This window comes from Microtus oregoni, unplaced genomic scaffold, assembly GCF_018167655.1.
Source record: "Microtus oregoni isolate MIOR12 unplaced genomic scaffold, Mior012 000004F_ref0000308, whole genome shotgun sequence".
Classification (NCBI taxonomy): Eukaryota; Metazoa; Chordata; class Mammalia; order Rodentia; family Cricetidae; genus Microtus; species Microtus oregoni.
The window spans coordinates 3,569,829-3,593,642 of NW_024543063.1; the positions used below are offsets into that span (position 1 = coordinate 3,569,829).

At 54.0% G+C, this 23,814-nt stretch overlaps 1 protein-coding gene across 2 annotated transcripts in view; it reads right to left on the reverse strand.

Annotated features, from left to right (window-relative positions):
• Positions 1-3,396: 3,396 nt before the first annotated feature.
• Positions 3,397-23,814, reverse strand: part of LOC121447379 (glypican-1-like) — a 29,700-nt gene continuing 9,282 nt past the window's right edge. Inside the window, exons 1-9 of one of the 2 annotated variants that reach the window (XM_041650576.1) lie at positions 14,243-14,469; positions 10,341-10,499; positions 8,217-8,608; positions 7,421-7,586; positions 6,409-6,539; positions 6,194-6,301; positions 5,962-6,095; positions 5,544-5,719; positions 3,397-5,260 (exon numbers count right to left, since the gene is read on the reverse strand). In XM_041650576.1, the coding sequence (XP_041506510.1) occupies positions 5,028-5,260; positions 5,544-5,719; positions 5,962-6,095; positions 6,194-6,301; positions 6,409-6,539; positions 7,421-7,586; positions 8,217-8,608; positions 10,341-10,449 (1,449 nt within the window). In that variant the 5' untranslated portion in view covers positions 10,450-10,499; positions 14,243-14,469 and the 3' untranslated portion in view covers positions 3,397-5,027. Of the gene's footprint in view, positions 5,261-5,543; positions 5,720-5,961; positions 6,096-6,193; positions 6,302-6,408; positions 6,540-7,420; positions 7,587-8,216; positions 8,609-10,340; positions 10,500-14,242; positions 14,470-23,814 lie in introns of those variants that run through there. The other variant, XM_041650575.1, reaches the window with a different exon arrangement.

Genomic DNA, 23,814 nt, shown 5'->3' on the forward strand with positions numbered 1-23,814 from the left:
CAGTGACCGTATTTTTGGGATGTCATGGTGCAGCTTCCCTGGCATGTCTAGAAGGCACTGTGGTACAGCACATGTCCAGGTCCCCTGGCCCTGAAAATCTTTCTCCTCTCTGTTCTACAATGTTCCCTGAGCCTCATATTCCATTTTAAGTTGATAGTAATTTCTTAGTTGCAAAAATTATATTGTTATTCCCCACCCCAATTTATGCTAGTCTTTTTATATTGCATATCCATTAACAAACCATTGCAGCTACATTTTTAAAAATGCATTTTGTCTGTTTTTACTCCAGGTGAAACACTAGCATTATCAATGGTTTGAGCTCAGCAGTGGACTTTCTTCACTAGAGCAGCATAGCTTCATGCTTGCAGTGTTGGTTGCTATCAGGTCAATATGAAGGGTTCCCATTGGTATTTCTCATTAGGCAAGCATAAACATGACACCTGGGAATTTCTCAGTTAGTTTATGTCTGAGAATATCTTTATTTTGCATTCGTTTCTAGGTGGTAGCTTTTCTAGGTACAGTGTTCTTGGTTGGAAGTTAGTTTTTCTTTCAAAACTTTGGTTTCATCATTTCATTCCCTTCTGGCCTGCAGAGTTTCTGCTGAAAGCTCTGACACACACACACACACACACACACACACACACACACACACACACGCGCGCGCGCGCGCGCTCCCTTGTATGTGGCAGATTTCCTACCGCCTTTAGAAGTCCCTATCTCTGACTTTTAATTTGCTTATGTCTCAGGCGTCCATCTTCAGGTTCATCTTGCTTGGAGTCCTTTCAGCTTCACAACTCTGGATAACCTACCAAGATTTGGATAACTCTGAGCTATTATGTCTTTAAGTAAGCTTTCTTCTTCTTCTGGCGTTTCTCTAATTCATGTTTTGTGAACACCCACAAAAGGCTTGTCCTAACCCGATAGCCTCTGTTCCCCCCTTTCTCTATGAGCACTTACAATTTTAGTTTGCTCGTGGTATGGTTCTCAGGGTAAACTGGTTTTTGCCAGGTTGTGGTTTTACAAATCTCAACTTGCCGCACTAGTGTTTCTTGACTTCTCTTTCTTTGTGAGGATCTTGCTGCTTCTCTGTGCGTGACCCCTCCAGGGCTTTTGCATTTGCTCATTATATACTATCACCAGCCACTGACTCTTTGTGGGGGGGGGGCCCTGGGGAGCAGCATATGCTTTCTTGCTCTCCAGAGAAGCAGGACCTTGTGGCACCGTGCTGTTCTGTCACTTGGGGGCCCAGTCCTAGCTTCCACCACAGGTACAGGTCTGCATCGGACACACCGCTCTGTTTACTGTCAGTGCTCCCCCATCCCCCGCCACAGGGTTTAGTTCATCTGAAATCTTGGATAGGTTGCCGGTTGTGAAACATTCACACCTCCCCCTCATTTTGATGTTTTTGAGGGAAGGGGTTCATCCTACAGTCTAGTTCATCCTACAGTCTACCGTGTCCCCGTAACCCATTCAAATCCACACTTCAGAATACTCATCACGACGGGGCGGTTGGGCTGATGGCTTAGATCAGCTCTTCACATTCCGAGGGCTGCCGTTTTGGCTGGCTCGCTCCAGTGCTACTTCAGACTGCACTTAGAGGTGGGTCTGTGCTGGAAATGAGTCTCCCACTCATCCTTTCGGGATGGCTAAAAGGGAAGTGTTTAGTTACTAAGGTCTTACTTTCAGGGCAATCTACTTGTCCCCGAGTTGTGTGATCATGGGGTCGTTTTCATCTAGGAGGACTTTCTTGCAGAGGGAAAGCCTATTGGGCAACGACTGCCCCTGTTCCTCACCAGGTGGTCATGGTTTTCAGCAAAGCAGCTGGCCAACTACAGCTGTACCCTAGGAGACCTGGTCCCTCACCCACCCAGGGTCACCACGTTGGCTTTCTAACCTCTGCCTTCTAATGGCTCGGGATGTATGGGCATGTGCATGGACGAGTACGGGTGAGGGCATGTGTGAGCTAAAAGCATCGTGCTGGTTTGCAGGATCGCCTGCAGGCCTGTGGGAGAACTGGCCGCTGCCACTAGGCCAGTCAGGATGCTGGTGCCTTCCTGAGTTCTCCCAAGGAAGGCTCTGAGAACTCATGATGGCAGAGAAGGGACTACCCTCTAGCTAGCCTCTTTGGCAGCACTGTGGCAGGACTTAGATGCAAGGTGCTGACCTGGCATTTGTCTGGTGCTAGACCTGGCCCAGGCCTAGATGCTGACTCCTGTGTTGGGTACCCATCTCAGACATGTCCTCCTTTTCTTGACAGACAGGAGGGGCTTCCTGCCCTCACTGAATGAAAGGCAGACATATGTGCCCACCTGTGTCCAGCTCAAAAAGAAAAAGGAGTCCAAGTATGTCTGGTTCGAGGATTCAAAGCAGAACGACGTGTCCACAAAGCGGAGAACCTGCTGGAGTATTTGACACAGTGCTCCATCGGCAGGCACCGATGAGAACCCGCTTACTCAGCTCTCCCTACAGGGCTCTACTGAGCCTCGCTTTCAATCCATGGCTGTCTATCCTGACCACTTGAGGAGAGAGGACTGTACTCCTTCCCACTCCCAGGGAAGAATCTGGGCCACTTGGAATCAGGGCTTCCCAGGACTTGCAAAGAGGCAGAAAGTGAAGACGCAGCTGCCACCCTGGGCCCGGACACTGAGGGGAACCCTTGGGTAGGGTTGAATACGCAGCAGGAGCTTGACCAAGGACCCTTCCTTTTGGGAGATCTCCTTGGGATGTGTGGTCGACCAGCATTTGTGGGTTAGGGCTCTGCTCTGTTCCTTCGTGTCCCCATTGAATGGTGGGTGACACTGTAAATGTACTAGTACAGCAGCGTGGGCCACAGCTCCCCAAGTACACATGCCACACCTGGCTGAGCGGGGCTTCTGAGTCTCACTACTGAGTGAGCTTCCTAGCTATGGAAGCTGGCACTGCGTGCTCACACAGGGTCCTTGAAGTGAGGGTGAACAGGCCTGGATGCCTTAGGCTATTCGGGTCTGTCTGCAGATGCAGGACAGCTTGGAACAGACTGGAGTGGGAGGACATTTCTGGTTCCTACACTGTTCTCCTGGGTAACTCAGAGGCACCCTGGCAGGAATGAGAACCTTTCTATGGGTAAGGCACACATGCATTGAGGGGCGTTGGTAATGTGGAAGGTAGGTGGGGCCAGCACAGGCTGGTATCCTAGCCCCTTCCTCCCATGAACTTTGGCATGTTCAGTTGGCACAGGTGGGCATCCTCCCAGGCAGGACTTGGAGAGGTTCAATGGTCAACGATCACACAGAAACCCTAGGACCTTGCTACAGGTGCAACCCATGCTCAACCCCCTTCCAACAAGCCCTGCTGTGTGCACGCCATGTTCACATGAACACAAATGCGGTCTCACCAGGTACATAAAGTCATGTCCACTGTAGGTCTCCAGCCTTTAATTCATACAAGGACTCAAAGAACACATATTACCCACTGGCACTGAGTGACACGAAGCCTCATGGAGGAAGGACACAGTAGCTTGGCCACCATCCTGGCTGTCCTGTCCATTCTGGGTGCTGCTGTCCTGACACGTAGGCACTCACATCCTGGAGCCCAGCTCTGGCTCCTGCCACCCCTGCCTGAGTGGCAGTAGCAGAGCTGTGTGGCAGGATGGGTACACTCAGGGCAAGGCCCCACAAATCCATGGACCAACTGCAGAGAATACCCATCCTGTCATCCTGGGCCGGGGACCTGACTACTGGGCAGACCTTGGTGCTGGCAGTAGCCTCCCTAACCCAGTAACAAAAAGCAAAAAAAAAAAAAAAAAAAAAAAAGTGGTAAGCAAGCAGCCTTTTCCAGGCCTTCTGCATATCAGGACCAAGGTCTTCCAGGCTATAGCAGCTCAGCACCCCTAAGGCCCTGGAAGGGAAGAAGGAGCTGTGACAGCCTCAGTAAGCTAGGTGCTCCCCAGGTCTCAAGGCCACAGGAGGATACCAGGATGCAAATGGTGCCCTGAGCCTCTCCAGTGCCGTCAAGGAAGACAGAAATGTAGCACTCAGTGGACAAGGACACCGAGGGTCTGAATGTGCATGTCTGTAAAAGCCCTTGACTGTCAATGCTCCCCCAGCTTCTGCAGGGCTGCCTTGGTCAGGAAGGGGCCCAGGCATCCTCCCGACCTGCAGTACCAGGTCCCATTGACCCTGAGCTGAAGTTTCACCAGTCACCCAGCACCCCTGTGGCCAGGGGACCTTTATAAGTGGGTTGGGAGGCTAGACGTGGCTGGCTATTCCCCTGAAGTGAGGTTCCTCACGGACCCCCCGCCGCCCAAGGCCAGACTTTGTGAGCCCATGTGAGGGATCAGAACACACCCTCAAGCAGCGTGGCAGAGTTGAGTCTAATGTGGCCATGCCAGCTGCCACCTCACCTATGCCACACTCAAGGACACCCACAGTGGGTCTTCTCTGAGGACCACATTCACTGGGCTCCACAGTGGCACAGGGTCCAGGCCTGGTGTGTATGAGAATCCTGGCTGCAGAGTTTCTTCTGAGCAGAGGGTATCATGCATAAACTTGAAGGCCCTGCAGGAGCCTGGACAGCAACGTACTGGCAGCCCTTGCAGGCTTCCTGGGGAGCTGCGGGATGGGCCTCAGTTTCTGACATCTGTGGCCCGTGGGGTCTGGTGGGGCGTCCCCAGTGGGAAGAGGCAGGAAAGGAAGGCACAGGCTCACTTGAGGTCTCCGATGGGTTGCAGCTAACAGCCACCCTTCTGGTTGGCCTCATGAGCTTCCGGGGTGGTGCAGGAGGGTAAAGGAGGAGTGTGCAGCCAGAGGTGCCCCTGAGGTCCCTGAAATACATGGCTTTTGGGGACAATGGCTCGCAGCTGACCTGATACGAAATTAAAAGCTAGGGTGACAGGCGCAGTCAGACCCAGCAGGCCGGCACCCCATGCACCCCGCCCCAGTACTCAGAGCTACTGTCTCCTCATCCTGCCCTGAGCCTCGACGGCCAAGGGAATTAAATATTGTCTGTTGCATGTTTTGGCCAAGACAGTCCTTGGGGCTAGGGGATAGTTACCGCCACCTGGGTCCGGCTGCTGCAAGGACCAAGGTGACAAGGAAGAGCAGGAAGAAGCTGTGGGGCTCTGGGCAGCAGGCGGCTGAGGTCTTCTGTCCTTCCTGTTCTGACAGGCCGGGGAGAGCATGGGTCAAGGGGGTCCGGGAGCTGGAGCTCTTCTTGCTGACCCTCCGGCCACAGGTGTCATCTGGGCAGCCGCCACCACTGCCTGAGCCGCTACCATCATCACCTGGGGAGGACAGGAGGCTGCAGCAGGCTCTTCCTACCCTGCTGCACCTGAAGACTCAGTCCCTAGGTCTGCCCCCTGCTGTTCCCACCTGTTCCGTGACAGCCAGATGGACATCCTGGCTGGACTTCAGCTGTGCTACAGGGATGTGGGACCCTTACAGCATTCATGAGGATGAGAGGTTGTGAGGGTCCCTGGCAGAGGAGTCTGGAGAGCTCATGTACCCTTCCTTTTATGAGCAGGACAGATTCCCGCCCCAACCCACCCTACCCCTGGCGGGCCTTACTAGCATCCTGGAAGTCCACGTCATTGCCACTGTAGGCGCCACGTAGACGGTTGGTCATGATCTTGAGTTGCATGATCTGCTGCCGGATGGTCATGTCAGGCTTGGTGATGTCCACTTCCACTTCAGGGTTGTTGATCTGATTGGCCAGTCCATCACCCATCACCTCAGGTAGGTACCTAGAACAGGGCAGTCAGGGCCACAAGCTCATGACATTAGCTTTTGCCAAGTAGCTGAACCATGGCGTATCGTGTATCACACCCTTAGAGCCAGTGAACCTCCAACACAGTGGGAACCCATGCAGGCCCTACGGTAGCAGGTATGTGCTCATGCTGGGAGCTGGTGAAGGTGTGTAATCCTCTAGCCCAGCTTCCCACGCTCTGGGCGTTTGTGAGGACATGGCCAAATGGTGGCTACTTACCGGCCCTTGGATATTCCGTTCCAGCAACGGTCATCACTGGCAGGGCTCATGGCCATCTTCTCACTGCACAGAGTCCCTGGGAGGCTGATCCAGAAGTCCTGAATGTCTCGGAGCTGGGCCTTGGCCTCAGAGACCTGTTGGACGGCAGGTAGACCAGTGAAAAGCCAGGGGGCAGATTGCCCGTGTCCCCTCCCACATACAGGGCTCTAGCCACTGAAACGGTGGAACTTACCAGCTTTTCCAGAGTACCTGTGGGGGTCTTCTCTTGCAGTGCTAGTTTGCCACGGCGACGCTTCTCCTCAGACCCAGTGACCTTGGGGTTTCCACAGCCCTGGATGACCTGGGGAGATACCAAAAGAGGTCTGAAGGGACAGTAGGGTTTCTCAGGCCCAGATCTGGACAGACCCTCCAATGCTCACAGTGCCCACCCCTGCAGCCCTCACACACCTTGGCTGTGAGTGTGTCCTTGTTGTCCTGGAGAGCGTTGATGGCGTCCGCCAGCCACATGTGCACACTACCAATGACATTCTCCGCACCCGCTGGGCCCCAGAACTTGTCAGTGATGAGCACCATGGAGTCTGGCAGGGGTGTGAATACACATGCACACACATCACCTATGCACGTTAATAACACACCGTCTTGACAGCACCAGTCAGAGGTACTGATCAGCAGATTCACAGGTGCTCACACTCAGACTGGGAACAGCTCACCTTCGTGAAGCTCAGAGTATTCACATACTCACATACAGTGCATAGGTTTCCACGAACACACAGGACATCTGGCAATCTTGTATGGCCTAGTTCATGTCCATATATGTCCATGTTAGCTCATGCAGGTATTGAACATGCTCGAATAGCTTCTGGCCTACTGTGTGCCCACATAAGCTGATGTGTAATGCATGGAGATGTGCCTCATAACCAGCTCCCGTACACATGAACTGTGGATCTGCATGTGCATGCTTTCACACAGCACAGATGGAACATGTCAGATGGACGATGACCGGCATACTAACCAGCTCATGCCAGCTATGTACCAGTGCCAACACGTATGCATGCTACTGCGCCTCACAGCAACAGTGATTCATATGTATCGGCATGTGTGTATGTCAACTCGCCAGTACATGTAGGCACACCTGTGACCGGCAGGGAGACCCTGTGCACACCACACAAACGCCTATTGTGTGAAGCACACACGCACGCCAGCATGCACATGTCAGTGTATGTACATGCACGTATCGGCTTGACACGTTTCACCTATGTGTTGGTGTATGTGTATGTTGAGGCAGTCATTCAGCCACACCCCTTGGGACAATAAAAGGATCTGTCCCTTGACCCCCACAGACCCAATCATATTAGACCCTTAAGCCTTTCATTTGGCCCAAACCAGGGGCTACTGTATCCCAGGGACCCCCTGTATAGTGCCCTAAGGACAGGCCAGGCAGCGTGGGGGTAGGGCTCACCCAGGAGGTTCCTCCATTCAGCATCCAGGTCGGCCTGGTTGGCAAGGCAGCCTTTGAGTACATTTCGGCAATAGTCGGGGCAGGGCCGGGCACCAGGGACTCCCCGGCAGTGAGCACAGTACACCAGCTTCATGACGGCCCGAGAACATTCTGGGGCCAGAGGTACCTGGAGAACAAAGGCACCCTGAGCCTCCCTGTAGTCCTTGAGCACCTGGTCTCCAGCTACCCCTAAAGAAGCACCAATATGGAGGGCTTAGGTACAAGTTAGAACATCTGGGGTCTGCACTAACAGGCTATGGGACTTGGCCTAGGCCATCTCAGGCCCACAGTCCAATGGACACGATGGCACACTGCTGTCACCAGGCTTCACGGCAGACAAGGAAACCAAGGCCTAGAGGTTGGGAGGTGACTTGTCGGGCCAAGCAGAGCTAGGGGGCAGTGCAGCTTAAAGCTGTGCCTTCCCCATACAGGTCTGCTGTGCGCTGCCCCATTCTGTGAGATACCGTGCTGGCCTGCAGGGCTTCCGCTTGCTCAAGGCTCAACTACATCATTTTCTCATTTCCTGTTTCCTGAGCCCAGCAGCCCAACGTCATCATTTGGCTAAGGACACAGGACTGGCCGGCAGATGGACAGTGGACTCACATCTGAAGACCTGCCGTGTGAGCAACTGAGAATGGGTTGCAGCCGTGAGGCTAAGGGCCCGAAGGCTCGGAGGAACAGCGCTGAGGGTGTAGGACGCCAAGCGCCTGGGTGCAGCACGAGGGGCCCCCAAGGGTCCCTTGGGCAGTGTGTGTACCTGGGCCACCTTCCGGACTACATCACTGGCCACACCCAGGCCCTGCACGAAGGAGCGTGCCGCCACAAAAGCACGGGTGGCCCGCAGGCGCAATTCCCGCGGGGCATCCCCAAAAGGCCGTAGGGCCTCTGCCAGCTTGCCCAGGCAGTCCAGGTAGTCATCGGGCAGCAGCAGCTGCGGGTGCAGCTGCCTGAAGAGACGCTCCAGCAGCCGGGCCCAGAACTCGGCCAGGGTCTCCTCCAGGTGCAGGTTGGCGCCACGGTAGTAGAGGCGCAGCTCGGCATACAGGTCCCGGAAGGCCCGAGTGTTCTGTGTGTACAGGTCCCCAAAGGCCCCTGGGAAGGCATCCTGCAGCGTGCGCTCCGAGTCATTCAGCAGGCGCTGGAAGTGGTCTGTGCACAGAGGAAAGGCATGACCCCTTGAGTCAAGCTGTGCTTCTCTGCCAATCTGTTAGCGCGCTTGGCAGAACACCCCCTGCTTTTCAGAACCTGCTTATAAAAGCTGGGCACCGTATTGCAGAGGGTTCTGCAGCTTCTTGGAGACCTCTCTCCTCACTAGCGGTGCAGAAGTCAGGGCTGTGCTCTCTAGGGACACAGGCCTCTAGCTGGGGCTCCAGAGGTCATTTTTGAGTTGGGTCTTAGGAACCAACAGGTGCTGAGATTCAGTGATTCTGGGAGGGGCTATAGTAGGGGTGTGTCGGGGAACCAGAGTGACCCTAGCTTACCTGCCAGCTGCCCTGTCTCTTCTGCCCTCCCCCAAGGCTTCCAGTTGTCCTACCAGCCCTCCTCCTTCTTGGGCTCTCCAGCAAGCCCTGCCCCCTCAGCTTCTCAGGTTTCAGGAGCCTCAGTCCTCAGACCCTCCTGTAAGCCAGCATCTCAGACAGATGCTTTCTGGGGAGGTGTGAACATGCGCACTAGATTCTAAGGTTCAGAGAAATGTCCGCGGTGGCACCCTTGCATCCACTTGGCAGTGGCATCTCCTCTGGAAGTGAGACTTAAGGTCTGTGACTGCTAAGCCCCTCCCTTCCATACCGACCAACAAGGGAAGGCTCAGCAACAAGTGTCAGAGTATGGTTAGGGGCTCTCTGATATTTTCTGGGATATTTGCTGAAATTTCCAACCCCTCAAAGCTATGCCCCAGCTGTGATTTAGACTCAGTGTCCCTGCTTTCTCTATACAGCTTCATAATTCCTGCTTCCCAGCTCCACCCTGTAAAACTATACCAGTTCTGAGTTCTAATCGCTATGCGCTACGGGAACTGGGCTGAAAATTTAAAAACACACAGACAGACAGACGGGGCCGCGGGGACATCCTTGATACAAGAGTGCCAAGAATGTCCACTTTATTGTGCTCAGGGGAGGCTTATAGAGGGCTCTGGCCACGCCCCAGCTCTCGGGCTCTTTCAGCTTCAGGCTCATCAGAACCTACTTCCCTGCCATCAGGGTCTGCAGGCTGCTCAGGGCAGAGGAAAACAAGTTGTTTACTGGAAATCCAGGGTCTGGAGGTCGGCAATCCACAGCATTGTACAGGCCCTGTATCCCTTCTGAAGACAGCAAACCTCATTGCTTACAGGTTAACATTTTAGGGGACTCCTCTGACCCCAGGGCACCATACGGTTCCTGTTTAACATGCCACCACTGTTTAGATACTGTTCTCTGCCCATATACAGTGAGGCCACATGAGGGGTTCACCATAAATGATGCTAAACAGTAGCTGACTTGGCCTCTTGAAGCACGTAGGAGCCTTTTGACCCTGGCTAAGAGGCAGTCACCTCAGGGCAGGCTCTGCACCCTTTACACCCCCAGTCTGAGCTCCCTGCCTAGGGGATGGTAGCTGGGATAGTGGCCTATCAAGGAACCCTGAAAAGTGCAGGTGAGATGTAGACCAGCCCTCTGTAGGTCCTCAAGGGAACTCCGCTTGAGGCAAAGTGACACCCCCAAGAGCAGCAGTTCCTCTCAGAAGGGCAGGCCCATTCTCCCCAGGGCTCTGCCAACAACCTGGGTTCACTGTTCCATTCAAGCCCTGCAGGAAGAGGGATGTCCTTTTGCTGATATGAGCTATCCAAATCCTGGCCTTGGAGTCCTGCCCCGCACCCACAAGTCCCTACCCTCCAGCCCCTACTCACCGTCGATGCCATGCAGCTGGGTGGCCAGGGTGGCCTGCAGGGCGCGGCTGCTGTCATGGAGGGCAGTCTCTAGCTCCATTCGGCTATGGTTGGCTAGGTTCTCCTCCATCTCACTGGTGCAGCACGTGTAGCCCTGGGGGCAGATCCGCAGGTGTTCGCCTGTGGGATGGGAAAGGATGGTGTGACCAGGAGAAGCGGCCCAGGGTGTGATGCCCAAGGCAGAGACAGGGACAGGGTAGGATCCTGTGGCCCTGACCTCCCAGGACCCCGATAAGGCTCGGGGATGGGGTACCACAGGTTTTCTAGAGTCATCAGAGGGTGGTACTGTGTGGCATATCCCAGCAAGTCAGGTGCAAAAGGACAGCCATTTTAGGGCTCCCAAACAAAGAGCCAGCTTGGACCTTGCGCAGAGAGGGAGAGGCTGCCTGCCGTCAGTTGGAAATCTGGCAGAGGCTTTCAAGCCTGGCAGAAGCCTCGGCCCAGGAGGGGGGCAGAGGGGAGGAAGCCAGCTTTTTTCTTGGCCCTCCCCAGTCTCAGAGGCCACCTAGTTCCACATGTGATGGACAGACAGTGGAGTGTCTGGTGAAGACGGTTCTACAGGGCCAGACCCTGGCTACGAATCTGGGCTGAAGAAAAGCATGTTCTCTCTGTGTGCAGGCCCTGGGTCCCAGAGGCCGCCCAGTCCTGGCCTAAGGCTCCACTCATCTGGATACACTCCCAGTTCCCAGAGCTCTGGCTGGAGCTCCTCGACTCCACTAGCTATCCCGGGCTGCTGTGCTGAGGTGCCAGCTCATGCCAGGCTGCTGCGCTGAGGTGCCAGCTCATGCCAAGCTGCTGCGCTGAGGTGCCAGCTCCTGGTGGCCCTGCAGTGGCACCATTCAAAACAATATTGATCCCCACTTGCAGACAGAGGGTTGCTTTGGGCCCACAATCAGCTGTGAAGTGTCCATCACGGAGCCCTTACAGCATGTGCTGAGCAGCTTCATACCCAAGAGAGTCTCCTGGCATCAGAAGAAATTCTCAGCGAGATGTGTGAACCCCTCTGTTAATGTTACAGTGACACCTTTCACAGGGAATCCCAGGCTTGGAGATTAGGTTTTGTCCCAGTGTGTGTGTGTGTGGGCGGGGTCTCTGAGTTGTTCAAGACCCATTAAGCCTGATGGACCCCAGTCTGTCCCACTCCCTCCTCACAGGTCTCTGAGCTAGAGAAAGCCCACCCCCCCACCCAGACTGGCTGAGTCAGACAGAGGAGGGGTGGAGGTAGTAGCCCTGGCTGAAGTGGAGGATCTGGGAAGAGGGAGGGGCCAGCAGGGATTGTAGAAGCTTCCCTCAGCTGTAGGGCTGAAACCAGAAAGCTGGTAGGATGCAGAGCCTCCGGAGCCTGGAGAAGGTGCCAGGGCCGGCCCCTGGGTGCCAAAGCCTGCCTTGCCTTTTCCTTGCTGATGGATTGGTGGGAAAGTGGGAGAGGAGTGGGGAAGGTGAGGTGCTGAGGACTCCAAGAGGTAAGGTTGCTCAATGCTGTGGGGGCGGGGTGGAGGACTCCGAGGAGAGCCGGAGGGAAGTGGACAGCAAGAGTGTGTGTGGGCAGGAACCTGCTACCGTAGGAGGAGATCATTGTATGCTGGGGGGTGTCTATGACCCCTCACCCACCTGAAGCCAGCTGGGAGTGGAGACCCCAGGAATGATTTGGAGGTTGAAGTCACTCTAACGAGTACGTCATGATCTCACCTTTGTCTACAGTACTCAATAAGTACAAGCAGTTGTGGGTGCTGAACGAGGGGTGGGGTGGGGTGGTGGTGGCGGTGCTGCAGGGTGGATCTGTGTGGCCTCTGTGACTTTAATCTGACATAGAAGAGACCTACCCCCAGATTCCGAGGCTACCTTGAAGTGAGGGACTAGGAGGAGGTGTAGGGTGCCGGAGGGGGGATACTAGAGGGCCAGAAGAAGAGCCAGGATGGGTGGGGGCTCTCCATCCCTTTTCTACCCCTCAACCCGGGCAGTCTATCTAGCTCTGCTCTCTCAGCTTTAGGTTGAGGTCTTAGCGTAGAGGCCCCGCCTCCTGCTCACTGAGACATGGGAGCTGGGCCTCATCCCAGAACCCTCTGGGAACTTCTACCTCACGAGCTGAGGAGTCCCATCTGGTCTCAGAGTCCCCAAAGGCCCACAGAGCAGGGCAGTGGCTGACAGCTGGTAAAAGAATAGACAGAATTGTATTCTGAATCAAGAGTTCTTGGGGGAGTCAAGAAAGAAGGGAGCCAGGGATGGGAGGCACGCTCCTCTGGCCCTCTCATCACTCCCCTACCTCTGCCCTCCCCTTCGGATTACTCTGCTTTCTCCTCCTGCCCATTACAAGGGCTGAAGGTCCTGGAAGCAACATGTTACCAAGCACCAACCTCAAGAGAGGGCTGGTGTGGGGCCCATAGAACTGGGAGCTACAAGCCCACGGGTCCCTGCTCTTCTAGAGTAGGGAGGGCTTGGCAGAAGGTTATCAATCAGTGAGCATTGCCTATAAGGGGCAGGACTGGAGAGCAGGACCTTCCACTTGCTCTCCTCCAGGCCATGGCCTGCTTGGCTGAGGTGGGATAGCCCACATCTCTCTTTCTCTCCCTGAGTAGGGCTTTAAGGCTACATGCTGTGGTCACTTCTACCTGAGGATCCACCCATGACTCCAGTAATGAGATGGGAAACATTCCCTGGGGATGGAGGTTGCAGGTGCAGTATGGGGTGCAGGGGACATCCTGGGTCAGTTGTGACAGGGGCATTCAGGGCAAAGGCATGTTGCAGGCCCAAGATTTCAGGTGGAAAATTCAAGGCTGCACAGGAGAGCAGCAGCAGGACAGAGGTGAGCCCCTCCCACTGTTCCCTCTCTCCTGACATCCTCCACCATCTTGGTGGACCCAGCTGCCACCCCTCACCATGTATACGGGAGAATTAGGCCGGGACGGGAGAAGAGAAATAAAGGCACACACTCAAGAAACAGGCACTGGTCCCAATCCATTGCAGGCTCTGGGTGAGTGGGATGCATGAGATTCTTGGCAACCACTATGAACATTCCCCATTCAATCGCCTCCCCTTGCAGCCCCCTGGCTCTGCCTGGCCACCTCGCCCAGCCAGCCCGGTGACCAGCGCTGTTCCAGTTGCCCCAGCACCGCCCCCGTCCCTCCCTCCCTCCTTGGACAAACACGGGAGTGAAGACACGGAGCCAGAGCCCGGGCACCGGCCTGAGGGCCCCGGGCAGGCTGGGCTAGGCTGCCCAGAAGCCCGTGCAAGGCAGAGCTGCTTGCTGGGGGGGGGGGGGGGTAAAAGACAGGAGGCTCTCTGGCTGCCTGCTGAGCCCTAGCCCCTGAGACTGGGGCCACAGGTGACAGACACTCAGTATTGGAACAGCAAGGGCAGGGTCTGCAAAGCTGTTCACACCTCCAGAAAAGCACTGGCGTACATCCTGGGTACTTGATCTTCTCTCAATTCAATCCCCGGGGAAAGGTATTTTTCTATCTTAAGGGATAAGCCCACCAGCAGCTCCCTCCTTCCCAGTCCCGAAAGTGGGTGGGGACAGCAATATCACCCCTCCATCTCTATCAATCAGAATCTTCCAGATTTTTCCCTCCTTGGATTTTGGAACGTTCCCCTTCTCTGGTGCCCCCAGGTTTTATTTGGGGGAGGGGGTTGTTTGTTCATAGCAGGTTTTCCTCACCCTAATCTCCTTTCTAAACCCTGCCCCCCCAACCCGAAGCCCCCCTCCCCCATTCCAGGGCCTCTGGCTTCTAGTGGCACCCAGCATGGCACCCCATTGCCTCAAACCCATAGGCAACCTCTTTTCTTCCTTCTCCCGGATTCTGGCTGCTTGTGTATCCCCCACCCCCACTCTTCTCCAGAGCAGACAACAGCCAGTGGCTTCCTACCTTTCGGGGGTCACACCCTCCTGCCACCTGCTGACAGCTGCAGCTCCTGCTCCTCCCCAACAGACACAGCACCCTTCTTGGTCATCAGCAGTCACCCTAGGGCTTTAGCATCCTGAGGGCATTTCAGATGCTGTCCATAGACCTCTCTGACCTGACCTCTCCTGACATCTGGGGGACCCAATGCCCTGAAACCCTCCACCCTTCTCAAGAGACTGGAGTCAGACCACCTCCTCAAGCCCATCCCTCCAGAAGCTTCCCTTGTTCACAGGACGCTGGAAAAATGGAAAACCTGTTTCCCTTACCCGGGGCAGTGTAGGAACATACAAGAGGACAGATTAGCTCTCAACACCACAGCTGCCACAGCCAAGGGAGACAGACGCACAGGCTACCCTGCCCTACCCAGTGCTGGCTCCTAGAACAAGCTTTTCTGTTGACTGATAGGGCAGGAAAAGTAAACCAGACCCCTGTGCTCCTGGGTTCTTTCTAGCTCCGGAGGCTGAGGGTCTCTCTCTGGTGGCAGAAAAGCAACCAGGAGCAAATGGCTCAGCTTTCTGAGGGACTACCCACCTCCCAGGCAGGATCCAGGGGGCCTTCACTATCCCTTGCTTCTGTTCCCCAACAAACCTGGACCTGGCTAGTCCCTGAGGAGGGCATTTCAACCCCATCTCTGAAGTTGGAAAAGCAAGTACAACCCTTTGCCTTCACTTCCAATACTCCCACCCTCCTGGATGCCACTAGGACCCCCACACCCCTGCCTCAATTTCACCCAAATGACATCACCAAGAAGATCCTCCATCACGCAGGGGGACCCCCTAACTGGGGGGCATCGGCTGCTGGTACTTCTATAAGCTCGGTGGGAGAGGTCATCTCCGGGCAGGCAAGGGCTCCTGCCAGCTAGCTGCCTCTCCAGCATCAGGCGATGCCCAGGCGAACAAAGCCTGGGCAGGCGACACCTGCAGCTCCCACCTCTGCTTCCTCCATAACAGAGATGGTTCTGCGCAGCTGGAGCTGGCAAGCAGGTTCTGCAGATGCCGGCGCTGGTGCTGGCGGCGCAGTGAGGAGGGGGCGCTGCTGCAGTGGGTGCGGCTAGTGTGCATAGTGCTGAGCGCTGCGGCAGGCAGAGGGGGCACTTGGAGGGGGGCTGCGGCAAGCAGGAGATGGAGGGAGGGGAGAGAGGGCGATGTGATTGGCGGGGAAGGGGTTTGCCGCAGTGGGCGAGGCAGATATGGGAGGAGGAAGAAGGGGTGTGCTAAGGCTGCAGGGAGGATGGGTTCAGCAGAGGAAGGGGGGCTTGCTGCAGGAAGGGGGCTGCGGCAGCCCGTGGGGGTGCAGAGGGAGGGGTATCCAGGATGGTGCAGGACAACTTCAGGGAGATGGGGATGGGACGAAGGTGAGGAGTTGGAGAGACATGAATGGAAATTGGGGCTGGTGACAGAGGAAGATGAGACATAGATAGGCGGTAGTGGAGCTGAAGATGAGAGGTGAAAGCGTGGGGGAGGAGGAGGCAAATGGGAATGGTGATGGAGATGGCGGCTAGCAGACTCAGCCTGGCACCAATTTAGCAGGTACCCTCCTGGCCTTAAGACCCCCTTCCTGGTTGGCCGCTCCAGCGGTGTCCCCAGCTATGGACGCACTCCGGATGGCAAGAGCGATTCCGAGTGCCAGTGCAGGGGCCGGCAAATGCAGAGCAGCAGGATTCAGCAGGAAAAGCCAGGATGAGGCTAGGGGCGCCTGCCTGCGCCGTGGACTCTGCAGCCCAGGGCACCAGGGCAGTGGCAGTCTTCACTGGCGCACACAGCTGAAGGCGGCTCCCTGGGACGCGCCTCCTCCCGCAGCCTTCACTGGCAAGTCAGCGCCGCCCCTGTCTCCCTGGAAACAGTAGGGGTTTGCGCCCCCCCCCCCCCCGCCCCGCCGGCGGTGATGCCCCGCATTTCCGAGGACTCAAGGATTAGGCCTCTTCCGCTAGCCCCTGGCCAGGGGTGAGGGTGGGATGCAGCAGCGGGTGCTCTGACTCATTGGCCTCAGCAGGGCAGATACTCATGGAAAACTAGGGCTAGTTAGCAAGGGAGGTCCAGGGATGGTCAGATTTCTCCCCTGGAATGTGATAGCTGGCTGCATTGAAGAGGTCCCTCTCTAGCAGAACGCCAGATCTCCTCTGCTCTCTAAACTCAAAGGTCAAATCTCCCAGTCCTTCCTCATCTCCCCATTAGGCCCTGTCCCCAGTTCCTGGAGGCTTCTCTCACTCTAACCAGCCAACTTAGCCCCAAATTCCTCCCAGGCCACTCTGTCTATGGCCCTGGCCCTCCTGGGACAAGGGCAGCTCTCTCACTCTGCTGATCATCTCCCCTTTCCAGCTTTTGATTCCAGTTGGGGAAAGCCACCTACTCACACTTCCACCCTGAAATGTATAGATCCCTCCAACCTTCTTAGTCTCACGGCTGGGGGTGCAGGAATCTGCTGGGTGAGTAGCTGTTTGATCAAGGGGATAGAAAGGGGTTCTATCCCGAAACCCTAATGGCTGCCCCCTAAGCTACCTACTCCCTGCTAGGGCCACCCAACCAGGTAGGAGATGTCTCAGCAGGGCCAAAGGTCCCAGAGGGGCCAAAGATTTTGCCCCAGTATTCATGGCTCACGTTATGCTCTTGGAACACACTGGAGATGAAGAAGACTCTGTGTTTATGTCTACCAAGACCACGATCTTGTGACCTGGCTGTAGGGCGGAGCCCACTCAGAGCTCGAAATGCTGCTTCACCAAGTCAGCAAACCTCAGTCCCGCCTTCTGGCTCACAGTTAATCCCCACGTGGTGCAGAGTGGGGAATTCAGGCAGGATACATGTGAAAGGGACTGATCATGCCCATGGTCCTGGGCTCTACACTGTTTTCTCATCGAGCTGACCCGCCAGTCCACTTCCGGGCCACAGGACAACTGAGGAGGCCTACAAGACAGATTGGCCCTGCTTCAGATGCGTCTACATGGAATAAAGGGACAGAAAGCAGGCTCCTCCTCAGGGCTGTAAATACCAGACTGGTAGAGGTGACAGACATGCCACAATCCAGCCATGATGGCGCCCAGGGTAAGAGCACGGGACCACTGGCAGCTACCCTAGCTGTTCCTATGGCCTGGTAGCCACCTTCCTAAGCTGATCCCCTGCTTTCCTGCAAAGGTTGCTCCCATCCTCTTCCCCAGGAAATTTCACTTCCTTTTTTTCCACCTCTACCGAGCAGGCATTATCAGCTCTCAAGCTAAAACATATAAATACAACGGGTAGGGACACCTTTGCCCAGCGTGGGCATTTCTGGAACGAGGCCACCACTATAACCAACTCAGAACTTCTTCCAAGAAGGTACAAGAGGCATGTCAGCCAGCAGCTTGTGCTGTAAGGGCAATGTCTTAGTTAGGGCTTCTATTGCTGTGAGGAGACACCATGACTGCAGCAACTCTTCTAAAGGAAAACACTTCATTGGGGGTGGCTCGCTTATGGTCTTAGAAATCCAGTCCATTCTCATCATGGTGGGACATGGTAGTATGAGGGCAGACATGGTGCTAGAGAAGGAGCCCAGAGTTCTACATCTTGCAGGTAACCGGAGGTGGTCTGAGAAACTAGGCGTGACTGGAGCATATGAGACCTCAAAGCGTGTCTCCACAGTGATACACTTCCTCCAACAAAGTCACACCTCCTAATAGTGCCCCTCCCTTTGGGGGCTATTTTCTTTCAAACCCCCACAGGGAGGGGTTCCCATCCATAAAGGCTCTTATTCCTAGCACCTAATCAGTGTCACACAAACAAGGGGTCAGGGCTAGAATCACTTCTATCTACACAACTTGTCTACCCCTGGTGTGGTGGCATACAGACAGCCGAATCAACACACCCAAGGTCAATGGCTGGGAATGGCTACGTGAGCGGTGTTGAGTGCAGTGTTGGCCTCCCTGGATTCCCACCCCAGGGGAATTCCTGGGTGGAAGGCAAAGCCTGCAGCAGGAGTCAATGTGCTCTGCGAAGAGGCAGCTTCCCCAGGCTGTGCTGCCGACACGGCACCTATGTTTGTTCAACAAGGGCATGAATGTGGCTTCCAGTTGGGGTCCCACCCTGCCCTGCAAGCACAATCAGAGTAGGGTAAAGGGAACTAGGATGTCAGTTACATTTTATTTTTTTTTAAAGATTTATTTATTTTGTTTACAGTGTTCTGTCTGCATGTATACCTGCAAGCCAGAAGAAGGCACCAGATCTCATTACAGATGGTTGTGAGCCACCATGTGGTTGCTGGGAATTGAACTCAGGACCTTTGGAAGAACAATCACTGCTCTTAACCTCTGAGCTATCTCTCCAGCCCTACATTTTATTTTTTTACATGCATTTATAAGTGTGTGTGTGTGTGTGTGAACAGGTGCCATGTGTGGTCAGAGGACAACTTGTAGGAGTTGGTTCCCTCCTTCCACTATGTGGGTTCTGTGGATCAAGCTCAAGTCTTCAGGTTTGGCAGCAAGCACCCTTTACCTTTGAGCCATCTCATCCACCCACCAGTTATACAGGAATCTCAATACATAATGCATTCATTTTTCATTTAAAACCTGACTCAAAAGAATTCAGTTTTTTTTTTTTTGTGTGTGTCTGTGTCAAACAGACACAGCAGTCACAGAGGCAAAAGGTAAAAAGTATGTCTGAATGGATAAACCAACTATAAAATGGAATACTGTTCTGTTTCAAGAAGGGAACTCTGACATATAAGATGGATATCATACTCAATGAAAGCGCCGAGTGAGGTTCCCCAGTGTTGTTCCTTTGCGGTGCACACCTTTTACCTGCTCGTTACCCCTCCCCCATTAAAGTGCACCCACGTGGGAAAGGCAGGGAGAGAGAAGAGAGGGAGCTCGTGGCGGCCCCCGCTTTTTAACGGGGAACGCAAAGGCTTCTGGGAATATGTCCGTATCCAGGAGAACGCTGGGAACTGTAGTTCCGCAAAGGAACAACACCCAGGGCTGTCAAAATCACAAGAGACAGAGTGAAACTGCATGTCAGAAGCAGGGGAGAGGAGTGGAGAGTGTGTGACTTTCAACTTAACACAATCTAGAATCATCTGGGAAGAGGGCCTTAGTGAGGTATTATTTAGATCATGTTCTCCTGTGGGCATGTCTATGGGATCCAGTCCACTGTGGGCAGCATCATCCCCTAGGCTGGGCCCTGACCTGAGTAAGAGTGCAGTAAGCTAACTGACAGCAAACAAGCTGTCAGCATAGATGCATTTGCTTCTCTCTGCTCTTTACTGTGGATGTGATGTGTCCAGATGTGTGATTTCTTCATAATCATGGATTATATCCTGCAAATGTTAAGTCAGACAAACCCTCTCCTTCCCCAAGTTGCTTTTGCCAAGGTGTTTTTTTTTTTCATAGCGATGAAATAAAACTAGAACAGGGGATTAGTGTTTAATGGGGACAGAGGTTCAGTTGGTCAGTAATGATGGGAAGCCAGGCACTATCCACCCAGTGGAGTGGTCTGCCTTTTCATTGCTGTGTCTTGCAGTCCTTTGCAGGGTGTATTGGTTAGTTTTTTGTCAACTTGACACAAGCTAGAGTCATCAGAGAAGAGGATGCCTCAAATGAGAAGCAGATCCAGCTGTAAAACATTTTCTTAATCAGTGATCAATGGGGGAGAGCCCATTGTGGGTAGAGCCACCCCCAAGCTTCTAATCCTGGGTACTATAAGAAAGTAGGCTGGGCAAGCCACTGGGGAGCAAGCCAGGAAGCAGCATCCCTTCATGACCTCCACATCAGCTCCTGCCTCTAGGTTCCTGCCCTGTTTTGAGTTCCTGTCCTGACTTCAGATGATGAAGAGGGATAAAAAAGTGCCAGCAGAATAAACCCTTTCCTCTCCAAGTTGCTTTTTGGTCATGGTGTTTCACTGCAGCGAAAGAAACCCTAAGACACGAGGTGTGGCCTAACTGAAGTCCACTGTCCCTGGTGGACATCCAACCAGAGGGGATGACTGAGGTCCCCAGCAGTGAAATGACTTACCCATAACAGACCCCAGAGCCTAATGCTGTGCTTTCCCCTGGCCCAGGCTTGGCTTGTATGAGAGATCTCTGGGGCCTCATGCAGCCTAGTGCAGTTCTAGGGATACAGATGAACCCTTACCTGCAAAACTAGTGCAAAATGGGCCTTGCCTGGAGCCAGATGTGGCCAGTGCACTGGTCGGCACAGCTCCTGTCTGGTTCTGACCAATCTTTCTGAGGCCTCAGGATGTTAGCAAGTGCCTGTAAGGCCCTGTTGGGAGGGCCACCTATCCTGCTACTGGTGACAGTCTCACAAGTCACTCCAGAAAGGTCCCTCCAAGACCCACAACAATCTCTTCTGGGACTCCTATGCAGCAAAGTCTTGTCTTTGTCATTTGCATAGTCCCTACTCTTCAAAGGCCAGACTTACTCTGGGCTCTAGGATCATGAGATGGATCACTCTGCCTCCTCAACTCACTTCTCAGGGATGTTCACACAGCTATCATTTGAGCTGGTATCTTGGCCCCACCTTGTCTATGCCCTTGTCTATGCCAGTGATTGCTGGCAGGCAAAGGGACACAGGGATCCAGTGACACTGTTCTGTAGGGGTGGAGCTCAGGACAGGCAGCTTGGCTCCCTGGACGTAGATAGATGAAGGGAGGAGTCAGCGCTTCCCCAAGGGAGCATCAGGGCTGTGTCAGGGCCATGGGTTCGGCTATAGAGAGGCCCTCTCTGCTGGCTGCTTGCTACCTGCACAGGCCTGACAAGAAGCTGCTGGTCCCTTGACACTTTCCTGTTCCCTCCTGTCTTTCCTGGGAACGATGTTCCCAGGGGCTCCTCCTTGGCTTCCTTCCTAAAAGTCAGCTTATACTTGCTGGCCGGCTATCCACGCAGCCCTGTCCCCTCTGCTGCTGTGTTCTAGGGACACTGCTCTCTTTGTAATCCCTGGATTCCATGTCAGGACCGGTGAGAAGCAGCTGAGTGGCTGACATGGTTTCAGGAAGGAGCACTGTGGGATGCTGGCTAGGATATCTCCCCTGCATCCAGGACCTCCCTGTCCCATGGCTTCTTAGCCTCCCTAGATGCTGGCCCCCCTCTCTCTATTGAGGTTCCCTCACTCATAGCCTGTCTGGAGAAAACAGTACTTGGGAGCAATGGGTCTCCCTGTTCTCCAGGAGGGGCACAGAACACACATAGAGGTAAAACAGTCAGCCCAAAGTCACACAGCCAAGTGAGCACAGAGACAGCTCTTGAGCAGAGTAGACTAGCTAGATCCAACGGACCAGGACTGGATTCTGTGTGGGTATGTCAGTGCGTTGATAACAGCCACTGAACAGGTCACTGTCCTTAAGAGGTGGTTCTCGGCCGAGGGTATGGTTTTCTCCAACAGGCCAGCCAAACATTCTTTCAGAGCCCAGTGTCACTGTGCCATTGCACAAGACCTTCCACCCACATGCTTTCCTCTCTCCATTCTGCATGGCTCAGATGCCACTACACTGACCCCAAACTGTCCACTCTGCCAAACAGAAGCTCTGGAGGTCCGGGTACAGAACTTGGCTGCATCCTGACAGCCAGAATGGATGGTGTCTTCCGGGGCAGCTCAGGAAGTTCTATTCCAGGGAGGAGGTACAGGCTAAGGCACCCTACACTGGGTTCACAGAGCTGACTTCCAGTCTTGTCCTGCTTTAGAGACAGGCACTACACTCTCAGCCACTGCTACAACCACCACCCTGTGTTGGTTAGTATATCAATTTGACAGGACTTAGAATTATCTAGAAGATAAACTTCTGGGCATGTCTAGATTGTGTTGAAGTGGAAGAAGACCCACACGATATATGGACAGTACCATCTCTTGGGCTGTGGTCTTAGACTGAATAAAAAGGGGAAAGAGGATTGAGAATATGATTCAGTGTAGAACCCTTAGCTAGCGTACATAATCTTTGGGCCCAATCCCATCCTGGATAGCTTTATGCCAATTTGGCACAAGATAAGAGTCATTTGGGAAAAGGGGACCTCAGTTGAGGTTCACTCATTCTTATTCAATTAGTGATTGATGAGGAGGGTCTAGATCATTGGAGGTGGTGCCATCCCTGAGCTATAAGAAAGCAGGCTGAGTAAGCCTGAGGAGCAAGCCAGTAAGCAGCACCCTTCCATGACCTCAGCATCAGCTTCTGCCTCCAGGTTCCTGCCCTGTTTGAGTTCTAGTCCTGGACTTGTCTCTGCAAGAGTATGATCGGTGGGTTGTAAGCCAGAACAAACTTTCTTCTTCCTAACTTGTTTATGGTTACAGTGTTTAATCATAGCAACAAGACAGATTACCGGTGTTACAAGAAAACAAAACAACAACAACAAAGGGAGAAAACAAGCCGAGTACCAGCATTTGCGATCTGCTTCTTGACTGTGGATATACTGTGAGCAGCTGCCTCAAGCTCCCTCCACTGTCATCCTCCCAGTCCTGATGGGATGCACCCCTGAACTGTAAGCCAAAATACAAAATACATTCTTTCTTTCCTTAAGTTGGCTTGTCAGGCATTTTGCTGCAGCATTAACAAAGTAGCTAATATACCCCTCTCACCTTATCCAGTCCTACTCCTGTGACTAGACCTTTCTCTGTGGCTCCACGTCCAGGAAAACCCAGAGAGGTCACCAGTGGCAGGCTCTTGCCAAGAGTTTCAGTCACACTGTAACAATGAATGATCCCCACCCTCACCTCTCACCCTGCTGAAGGCCTGGGTACTTAGCTTCTTCCAGTCCCTTCTACATGGCTTCTCTCTGGTTCTCCCAATAGCAGGCTAGACTTTGCTATTCGATGATCTTGGCTATAAATCCTGGTAACTTTTGTAGCAAACAGAGGCTGGCTCTTCAGACAAATGCCAAGCTCTAAGTGCCCAGCTAAAGGCAAGAGTTCCACAGACTGACACAAAAGGCTGGGACCGCCATATGCTGACTGGACAAGTGGCCAGAGCATCTTAAGCTATTTTGACGATATGTCAGGAGAAACCCAGAGCTGCACAGAGGACAGTGGTCTGGGAGCCCCGGGCCTGTCCTGTGCAGCCTAGGGTCGGGTCACTTATGCAGGTGTGTGGCTGTCAGCCTTGGCAATGACATTCTGATGCCCTAATTTCCCAGCACCCCCTCCACCCTGGTACAGGCAACAGAACTCAGGGCCTTGCATGTGCTAGACCAGAGAGCTCCATCACTGAGCCACATCTGTAGTCCTCCCTGTACTTATTATTGTTGTGTGTGTATCATTTGCCCATGTAACGTGTATGTGTGGGGCGTGTGTCATGGTGCTCCATGTGAAGGTCAGAGGATGACTCTGTGCAGCCAGTCTCTCCTTTCACTTTTACATGGGGTCAGCCAGGTCTTTAGGCTTGTGCAGCAAACTGCTGTAGCCTGCTTAGCCATCACGGTGGTCTCCCTGCACCCCAGAGCCAGGCACTTTCATGCTTTTAAATGATCTGAGTAACAGTTGGTCATGGCTCAAGCATGGCCATGCTTAGAGGGGGGAAACGGACACCTGCTTGCCTTTGCTGACCCTATCAGCTGCACAGCCTGAGGATGCTTTGTCTGCCGCCATGATT